Source organism: Austrofundulus limnaeus, unplaced genomic scaffold, assembly GCF_001266775.1.
Source record: "Austrofundulus limnaeus strain Quisiro unplaced genomic scaffold, Austrofundulus_limnaeus-1.0 Scaffold15, whole genome shotgun sequence".
In the NCBI taxonomy this organism is placed as follows: domain Eukaryota; kingdom Metazoa; phylum Chordata; class Actinopteri; order Cyprinodontiformes; family Rivulidae; genus Austrofundulus; species Austrofundulus limnaeus.
In genome coordinates, this window is record NW_013952417.1 from 435,361 (window position 1) to 446,167 (window position 10,807).

Genomic DNA, 10,807 nt, shown 5'->3' on the forward strand with positions numbered 1-10,807 from the left:
TATCTAATACTTTGTACAAAAGCCTTTGTTGTCATTGACAACAAAGGCTTTTGTACAAAGTATTAGATAAATTTCAGTAAGTGTGTTCAATACTTTTTCCCTGTGCCATTCCACATTATTACAAATAACTTCATTTCTGGACATATATGGTTTGATTTCTTTGTATGTATGGATCACTTGGGTTGTTACCGACATCTGGTGAAAATTTCATGTCATTAGCACCTCTAGTGATATATTTACTGTGAAAAATGGTGACGTGTTCAATACTTATTTTACCCGCTGTATCACCAGGTCAAACATGCCTGTTGGAATAGGTTATCTGTGTAGAAATATCTGCTTTTATTGCAACAAAAACATGGAGAGAAAAAAAGTCTAATTTAAGCATTTGTGTCACGGTACAGAGGCTTATGTAAAACCAGTCCCCATGTAAATACCACCTTCCCTGTCTCTACAGCTGGAGTGAGGACTGGAGCAACAGTCTTCTGTCTGATACTGAGTCTTTCTCTGTGATGTCATTGGCGGAGAATGGCCAACGTGCCACACAGGGTGTCCGGGGTCGTCTGAATGCCACAGGTGGCGCCAGTGACTTAGGTGCTTATTCAGGGAAGTGCCAAGACACCAAACTCCAACAAGAGTTGCATTAAAGGTCAAGGTAATAATAAACTAATTTAAAAAATGTGTGCAATAAAGAGACAGCCACAAAGAACAAGAAGCTGCCAGGACTTTTCCAGGTTTATTTAACACTTTGAGCCTAGCCAGAAGGAGGGTTTAAAAACTGCATTTTTAAACTAGATTTTATTTGATTAGGATTGTGAAGTAATTGCTGTTAGCCGATTAAAGGACATTTCATTTCTGCATAATTCCCACATCAATTCTTCATTTTTTTAAAAGTTTGAGCTGATTTCAATTAAGACATTTAACTTTAAAAGCTGTTGCTGTAAATGTGCAGAGGTCAAATAAGCTCTAAACCAACTAAACAAACTCATTTCCAGACAAAAGTATCAATGCTTTAATACATCAATGCTGTGTTAATCACACAAGAAATTAAAGTGTGCTAAATATATTTTGCATGATTTGAAACAAAAATAATTAAAAAAACACTCTTACCTATTTTTTTCTGCAAATTATCTCAAGTCCTGATTCCATATAACTGTACAACTTTTGTCCTCACTAAACAGGAACAAACTTATAACTGTACGTGTTTAACACACAAAACCTTTGCATAGACTACTGTAGACCTCACACTGCACTGACTGGAACAGTTTGCTTATTTCTCATACAGATTACAGCCAGGGCAAAAGCTTTTTATTCTCGAAGACCATCACTAGTTGCAGCTCGTAGTTTATTATTGTCTTGTGAGTTGTGGTTTTTTCAACAGAGGGGAAGGAGCAACCTGTTGCATCGTTGCCTTCACAGAAACACAGTGAAAATGTATATTTCAACAATGCTGCAAATAATTGATGTAATAAGAAATAAATTGTCAAAAAGTTGTTTAAAATTCTTTTTTTTTGTTGTTGTTTAATGGCCAGAATACAGTATAAAATAATAGAACATGAAGATAGTCCTTCAAATCCAGTGTTTAATAACTCAGAGTTAACGCTGTAAACTTTGCTCATTAAGCAGCAGGGCGGAGGTGCACCGAGGACACCGCCCCACATTTTGCTGAGAGCAGTGGCTCATTGTACAAAAGACGAGACAAGTTAAATTAAATTGTACTGCATATTTTGTACACAAAGCAATTTAAAACAATTAGAGAAGACCAAGATTCACAAAAATCTTTGCTTAAATAATTTTTATATATTTTATCTGACCTTTGTTTTGACAATTAAGTCCTTTGAGAACTACGTAATTCTTATTTTCAGTGATGACCCGGCCAACAGGCAGCAAATGCAGAAGTGATAAGACAGCAGAAAAGTAACATTTGAATGATAGACAATCCAACATCAAACCATACGGACCAAAAGTATGGATAACAGAAAAACAGCTAGAACGGATTAGGGCTGGACAATAATTCAATATCAACATATATAATGATATAATTTTTTTCAATAACGGTGACATGAGTGAGTTTTAAATATGGAGGTAATATTTAAACACATTTTGGATATTTGGATATGCATTACAGTCTATTATTTCACTGACTGATGTTCACGGTGCAGCTGATTCATGCAGAACAGACAGAGCTGCACCCCAGTGGCTGTGTGAGTGATGCTGTACATCCATCCAAACAGTTGTGCATTCAGACAACAAGTTTTCCATCTTAGAGGGTTTTCAGTACAGAGGACAACATTGTCACTTTGAAACCAGATAATGTAGACCAGCTTGTATCTCTTGCCAGAAACCTCCTAGAGCCTGTCATGGAGTATCATCAACCCTCAACAATGCCCTTCCCCCAGCAACATTTGTTGTTGTTGTTGTTGTTGTTTTCTTTTTATTGCAGCACTTCTGAGAAGGTTTGTGTTTTTTAGCCTGGCTGAAGCACTTTTGTTTAAATCTGTAAGAAAAACATAAGCCTATGCTGTAGTTTAAAGTTAAAGCTATTAATATTGACAAAGGTGAAAGTTTATTCATTTTTTTTCTTTGAAGGTTAAATACAAAAAAAAGGTGAACATTTATTTATTTGTACTGTTTTTATTTCTAAAATGCCATACCGGAGGTGTTTCATAGACTTGGCAAAAAATTTTTTAATCTGTTGTGGTCATTCCTGGCAGGTTTTCTGAGGCTTTTATATTGTTTATTTTTTTAATCAATATCGGAATTATATTGTACTGACCAAATTATGAAAAATATCGCTATGCAAGTTTTGGACATATCGTCCGGCCCTAGGTACACAACAATGCAACAATAAAACGTGAAAAGAACGTTACTAAAAACAACAACAATCATGAAGGGATGCTCTCACTGAGCTTTTAAAAGACGAGAACGGGATGAAAAGAGTGAACTTTAGAGTCCGTTGTAGATGGTTCCAATAATTAGCAGCAAAGAACTGACAAGATGAATGGCCAAAGAAAGTGCATGCTTTAGGGATACAGAGATTAATGTAGTTATCGATGTTGAGTAATGAATGGAGGCAGGATGGGATTTTATATTTAGATCAGCAGAAACCAGTGTGTTTGTCCATGGGAGTGATGAGAAGGCCAGTTCACCAGGGATGTAGTGATGAATGTTGAAAGGAAGTCCGATAACAAATCAAATGGCTACATGCAGGGGTGGAGCTAGACTTTTTTGCTATGGGTGGCATGCTGGTGGCTGTTTTTTTTATTTTTATTTTATTTTTTGGGGGGGGGGGTGCACATACAAATATTAATAATAATCTCTTGATTTGAAAATTCTAGTTGGCCACCACAGCTAATAGCTATAACTCAAATGTTGTTAGAGCTACAGAGAAGCAGAGCATTATCCTTATAGACTCTGACTGCAAATCAAAAATCCAAGATGGCCTCCTAAGGAAAAATAGAAAAAGAATAGAAATAGAAATAGCATTTATTGTCCTGCCAAGGGGAAGTTCAGGTGTCACAGCAGCATCCATTCAGAGGTTCATCCACTAGTTATTTTATAAATATATACTGTATACAATATATCATTTTTCTACACATTCTCACTCCCAAGTCGTCACATATTGACGCTTTTCCAAAGGTTCCCTCTGCGTCTTATTTTGACGCGCAGGGTACCCCCCTCGCGTCAGTCCTTGACGCCCGCGGATTTTCCGGGTTTCGCCACCAGGGGTCTTTGGGTCGGGGGTCTGAGGTTAACATGAGGGATCAGGATTAATGGTTAAATTAAGGTACTGGGATCAGGGGTAGGATGTCTATGGTGAATATTTCGTCATTTTACGCTTTAGAACATGTTCACGTGAATTCTGTACATTTTCTAAAAATGGTTAATTTTAGGTACTACGGTCAGGGACAGGATGTCTAAAGTGAACAAAGGCAATTTCAGGCTTTGGAATGGTCGCTTTCGCGCATTTTATACACTTTCTGAAAATATGACAACAGATTTCGCCCCATCTCGTCAGTAACTGACGTGACGGGGGTACCCTGCGCGTCAAAATCGGACGTAGAGGGAACCTTGCCAACGCGTCAATATGTGACGACTTGGGAGTGAGAATGGGTTGCATTTTTGAGATGATATTGCTGTAGTTGAAGAGTGGGAGGACTGTAATTTTTACCTAAAAATGTTAAGCAGAGTGAGTGTGTACTAAGGTTAAAAGCATTAAGCTAAATACANAATAATAATAATAATAATAATAATAATGATGATGATGATGATGATGATGATGATGATGATGATGATGATGATGATGATGATGATGATGATGATATGAACCGTTAAAAAACAAATCTAATTAGGGAATGTATGGAGCTAAATTTGAAACCTTTGTTTGGGATGTATTTGCATTTGTAAACAAACAAAATTTGATGTAAATAAATATTTAAGGATTATACAAATAAATATATATTTAAAGATTTTATAGTGTTAATATTTGTCTTTCACCTGTCTGCCTTCTAGTTCTGAAACCTGCATTTGGGTCCTCCTTGAGCAACAAACTTTACCAGGAGTTTGTTTAGCTGCTGACATCATGATGACTTATGGAGAAATGTTTCATTACCTATAATACAGTATCTTGGAAATATGACCTATTAAAGCCAAAGAATTTTTGGAACTAGCATCTTTAGTTTGGTTTTGTGTTAAATAGAAATTCAGATTTCAGATTATTAGAGTTGATATTTTCTGTTTAATGGGTACTCTCAAGTATTGGCCCACACATAAGCATTCATTGATCTGACTGTCAGCAGTGTACCCCTGGCTGTGCAAAGGCAAACACGTAGGTCCTTATAAATGGTAAAATGGTCTGAACTTATATAGCACTTTATCAAGTCCCTGAGGACTCTAAAGCGCTTCACACTACAACCAGTCATTCAACCATTCACACACTGATGGAGGTAAGCTCCACTGTAGCCACAGCTGTCCTGGGGCACACTGACAGAGGTGAGGCTGTCATACATAAGGACCATCGGACCCTCTGACCACCAGCACGCAAGGGTTGTGAAGTGTCTTGCCCAAAGACATGGTGGCTGAGAAAAATGGAGTGGAAGTTCGAACCGACAATCCATCTGAGTCACTGTCTCCCCACTTCATAGTCGTACTCAGGGGCCATCAACATGAGAAAAGTGTTTTGTGAATGCACAAATGTTTTTATTCTTACAGCTTTGTGTCCATTTTTTAGAAATTCCAACATTGTACTTTTTGGAATGTGTTCCACGTTGGAAAAAAATACTTGAATCAACTGTCATAAAATGCAACATTTTGAAAACGATGTCATAGCTCCGTCTGCTCCCCCAAATGTTTTACTCTGCTAATTCTCTTCAATCCATCAACAGCATGCAAGCTTTATGCATGGTCCATGTCTAGTTTTCTGTTTTGGGTGTATTTTCACGGCAGGGTTACATTACTGCATGTTACAACATGTTACTACAGTGTTTTTATGTGGACAAGGGTTAAAAGACCTCATAAGAACTTTATAGCTAAGGTCCTCATAACTCTCAAAGAGTCCTTAATAAGTTTTAATCCAAAAACACCTATAGCCATGCATTTTGTGAAATGTTGCAGTGCAAACACAAATGTAAGCGTGTTCAGACTTTTAGCACTGCAGTCAATGTGTTTCTGTTTTCATTGTGTTTCTGCAGATTTGCATCTGCCATGACTCAGCTGTCACCTGAGTCAAAGACTGCTCTCATGACTCCAGGCTCTCCTCCATCAGAGATGTCAGCCCCCATGTCCAGCTTGGCCGTCTCTGTCCCCTCAGTGGCTTTAAGCCCCTCTGTTGAAGAGGAGCGACCCTTGCTGCTGTCAAAAAAGGGCCAGCCACACACGTCTTCGAGGCTAGATGAACAGAAGAGGGGCTTTTCTCACTACAACCACGGCCACGTGGCTCACAGCTTACCGCCTAGCCCAGCGCTTGTCGCAAAGAATGTCAACTGCGGAGCCACAGGTGACCATGACACCACAGCTGCCAGCCATAGTTTCTCCGATTTAACTGAGAAACTAACTGATCAAACCAACAATACCAGTAACTGCATTACAAAAAGAGCCGCATGCCATATGCAGCATTATGCGGAGTCCAGTTGTGACAGCATGCTGTTTAGTGAAACAGAGGACGCTCGGGGGGCAGACACAGCCTTCCTTAACGCAGACAGTACCACGGCCCTTTGGGATATGGAGAGCAGCAGGACTAATCCAGCATCACCAATGATATTGTGCAAGTAAAATGCCACAATCTGGTTGCTGTGTAGAGTGTAAAACTTAGCATAGGATATTTTACGTTTAGGAAACTATAAAGAAATAAGCACTATTTAAATGTTTGTTTTGGCAAATTAGATGCTGCATAAAGGCGTTCAAAGAGAAGGGAAAACTGAAACTTATTTTAGTGATGTAGTAAAACGAGTTTTATAAAGAAAAAAAAAGCGTTTCTGTGTTGCAGGTAAAGTGCCATACACTAGCAAAGGTTCCCAGAATATTTCAGAGAGGAAAAATATCAGTGGTGCCTTTTCTGTTTTGTATGCTTCAGAGGGAAATAACATTGCATACTGGGCTCTCACTGTCCTCATTTTTTATAGGTTGAAAACGCATGCTGTCTTTACACGTTTGATAGAATGATGAGAATGTTATGGTTTCATTTTCAGACATGTGCTTTGAGAAGTTTGTTTTTTTTCCTCTGATGTCTTTGTCTCAGTGCTATCTCACTGAAACTGTTTTCAAGAAATGCATCACGAAACGATACCGCCTGGACTGATACTCACTGATACATTAACAACATGGCTCATTACCTGCATTTGATTAGAGGTAGAGAAAATGTAATAAATCATTTTGATCTGTTTTTATTGGTTGCTGTACTACACTTTAGCTGAACTGTTTGCCTAAGTATTCTGTCACTCAATAAATATCATAACTGTGAGATAAATCTGCAGTCACTAAAATCTGCTTCTTAACTCTTAACTAATGCTGTTACCTGTGTACTCAATACAAACATGTAGGGTTCTTTTTTTTTAAACTCTATACTGGGTTATAAGGTCGGTAGGTACAGCACTGCTTCACTCCTGCACTTCTCAAAACCGGTGTCACGTGTGTGGCCAAGGACTGAAGTTTTCCAGAGATGTTCCAAGAGAGCTGGACATGAAACTGTAAATGTCTGCAACATACTGTATACTCTTGACTTTCTGTAATGTGTGCATGAGCAGCTGCAGCAAGTGTGCCAACATGTGAATACATCAGCAAAACTTGAACACTGATGCAGAGCGAGTGTACCTGCTGACATGAGTTGTTTTCTTAATTGTTTATTTCCTGACCTGAATGTTGCCCACAAAACATCTCTGGTGTTCATGTATGAAAACCTTTTTAAACAATGCTGGAAAAAAAGGAACAAAAGAGGCCAAATGCTACTGTCACACTGTTGCGTATTTTGCTGAGTATTTTGACGTATTTTAAAAATACTTTCTCAGTAGGTCAAAAAGTTTTAAAAAATTAGACGTATTGAAAAAAAGTCAAGTTTTGTAACATGGCTGACATACGTGTAACATAGATGTATTCTCATGACTTACAACATATTGGGTTGAGGTTTGGAAAACTGACAGCATATTAAAGCGTTTCTAAATTAAATGTTATATTTTCCACCTCGAAACCACATTGTTTTTGTTGGTTCGTACAAGTGACGTTCTGGCAACACATCTGTGGTATTCACCAGCATCTTCTTGTCACAATTTTTTCCATGAGCTTGAAATAACGTCCAGATTCCAGTTTTCAGGGTCTATCCATGGTCCTCATCTGGGGTTTTCTTTTTGCTAGTGTTTTCTGTAGCTCCACCCCACCATATCTACATTTGGCAATTCTTAAGTTGTCCTCTTCATCCAAACTTGATAGACAACAGCAACTTCCACATCAGAGTTTTATTTTCTTCTTTTGTGTGAAATGTGTGTGTGGGGGATGTTAGTCGTGTTGTGGTGCACATCATGTGACTGAACTAAGTACACAATGGCTACTAAACAAAATAAAACAAATCCAAATATGTGGTACAGATGTTGTTGGTACTGTCAAACTCCAACAACTCAATATTAGCAAGCAACAACCACATGACATAAACAACATATTTTGGGCTGAAAATATGACGTGTCTTTTTAGGGCGACACATTCAAATAAAGAAAACTAATCTGAATTTGAAAATTCAAGATGGCCACCACAGCTTGTTTCAAATTGTTGTAAATCAGCCTTTTTTAAAATGAACAGAAATTTGGTGTGGTGATAGCCAAGAGCAATCCCCATGATGTTCTGAAAGCTAATCTCAATCTTAAGCTAAGGGCTAATGCTAAGTTGAGAATGATATATTTCAGCCAATTTTAGACACATGAAACTGATATTCGGCATAATATTAGCAAACATTATTCTTCAACAAATTCTGAATAAAAATCTAAATTGACCACCCCTCTTGCTGTTAGCATAACACCTAGTTAATGTTATGTTGCTGCTCCGTAACCTTTGTTCTTATTGCTTATGTGAGCCCTAATGTTTCAGAGTCAGCTTCATTCATGCTACAAAACTTTTCGACATGACCAATAAATCTGTGGTAACGTGGCGTTGTTAGAGATCACACTGTATGCTTTCAGTTACATAAAAAGCTGATGTGACTTTTTTTTTATTGCAACCTCCAATTTTAATACGTCATAGAAACGCAAGGCAAATACGCAAATGTGGGAGAAGTATTTTATTCTGACTTGATGTTTGTAGCTTGGGTCAAGCTTGATGCTGGATACTAAAATGTTTTAATTTATTTTTTTCAGTTGGGAGTAAGTCATATTTTATGAATTGTACAAAAACTCAACTACACTAGTGCCTCTACAGAGATAAGTACTAATGTGAAGATTAGAATTTTGTATAAACCTGAGTAAGTGGCCCAATATGCCTTTACTGAAGACATCATTATTTTACCAACGTGGATCTGTGGCCTACAGATGACAGCAAAGTGATACACGTCATGGTTAAATGCTTTGAGTCATTAATCCTAGACTTTTACAAATTTAGCTTCTCACAAATTCCTAGGACTGCTTGCACTACTTTTTAAATGCTTCAGTTTGTGTTCATATGTGCAGTGTCATTGTATGTGTGATTTAAAAGACGAATAAAACAATCTTAAAACCAAACATTTGCCTTCTGATATAAGAATCCTCACAGGCTGTTAAAACAGGGGAAAAAAATACATTTGCAAAAATAAACCCAACAAAGAATTCCTGGACTGTACAAATTTTATTTTAAAATATTTATGGAGAATAATCAGCCAGTATAAGCTTTAATTGATAAAGCTAATTACAAGCTATACATTTAAAGTCCAACCCACCATTATAGTACCAAGTGCTCTTAAGAGGTAATCACTATTATAGAATATGATAGTTACATTTTTGTATTTGATTAATACAAGTGTTAAAAAACAAACCAATCATGGAAACACCCAAGCAAACAGCAGATGATCGCAGATGGCTGATGATGTCACGCAAGGGACTGGCACAGACAAGAGTGTGTGACAACTATGTTTTCAGTGGTTTAGAAAACATCTATGACGACTTATCTGCAACTGAAATGCAATTGAAATTTTTACTGTTGGGGGTGAAGTTCTGCCTCAAGTGGACGAGCTCAAGTGTCTTCTTGTTCATGAGTGAGGGAAGAAAGGAGTGTCTTCTTGTTCATGAGTGAGGGAAGAAAGGAGTGTGAGATTGATAGTCGGATCAGTGCAGCTTACGCAGTTTTGCAGACTCTGTACCGGTCTGTTATGGTGAAGAGGGAGCTGAGCTGTAAGGCAAAGCTCTCTGTTTACTGATCAGTCTACGTGCCTACCCTCACCATGGTCACAAGCTTTGGGTAGTGACCGAAAGAACAAGACCGCGGACACAAGCAGTCAAAACGTTTTTTTTCAGCAGGGTAGCTGGACTCTCCCTTAGAGATAGGATAAGAAGTTCAGTTACCTGGGAGAGTAAAGCCGCTGCTCCTCCACATCGAGAGGAGCCAGTTGAGGTGGTTTGGGCATCTGGTAAGGATGCCTACCGGACGCCTCCCTAGGGAGGTGCTTCATGTATGTCCAACTGGGAGGAGACCTCGAGGAAGACCCAGGACATCCTGGAGGGACTATGTCTCTTGGCTGGCCTGGGAACACCTTGGAGTCCTCCCAGAGGAGCTGGAAGAGGTGGCTGTGGAAAGAGAGGTCTGGGTTTCCCTGCTCAAGATGCTGCCCCGTGACCTGACTTTGGATAAAATGGAGGAGGATGGATGGATGGATGGATGGATGGATGGATGGATGGATGGATGGATGGATGGATGGATGGATGGATGGATGGATGGAGAATTCTTTTTTCATTTCAGAAATTTTTACATTTTATTCATTATAAACTAATAATAATAAATTCTCTATAAAAATACAAATCACAAATAAAATATAAGGCAGCGGAAAGAAGAAAAACATCTTGTAATACCTGCCCTTTTTTTCCAAAAATAAATTCAAACAATAAGAATCTAATAACAAAAACAGAAACAACATCAACTCTATCTCGAGCAACAAATAGATAGGAATTGTGCTATTTTATATTTCTTCAACAGGCCACCTTTAATCATTCTCTTAAACAAACACATTGATCTGGTCTTATTCCTTGGATTGAAGGACATCGTTCCTTCAAACTGGTTTGAAATTTATGCTTCACAAATATCTTTATCTCCTCAAGATTGCAACAACTACAACCCCTGGCAAATATTATGGAATCACCAGCCTCGG

At 38.2% G+C, this 10,807-nt stretch overlaps 1 protein-coding gene across 3 annotated transcripts in view; it reads left to right on the forward strand.

Moving 5' to 3' along the window:
* Positions 1-9,191, forward strand: part of nrg1 (neuregulin 1) — a 41,177-nt gene extending 31,986 nt beyond the window's left edge. For all 3 annotated transcript variants that reach the window (XM_014002776.1, XM_014002777.1, XM_014002778.1), the window contains one exon: positions 5,688-9,191. In XM_014002776.1, the coding sequence (XP_013858230.1) occupies positions 5,688-6,267 (580 nt within the window). In that variant the 3' untranslated portion in view covers positions 6,268-9,191. The remainder of the gene's footprint in view (positions 1-5,687) is intronic.
* Positions 9,192-10,807: the final 1,616 nt, after the last annotated feature.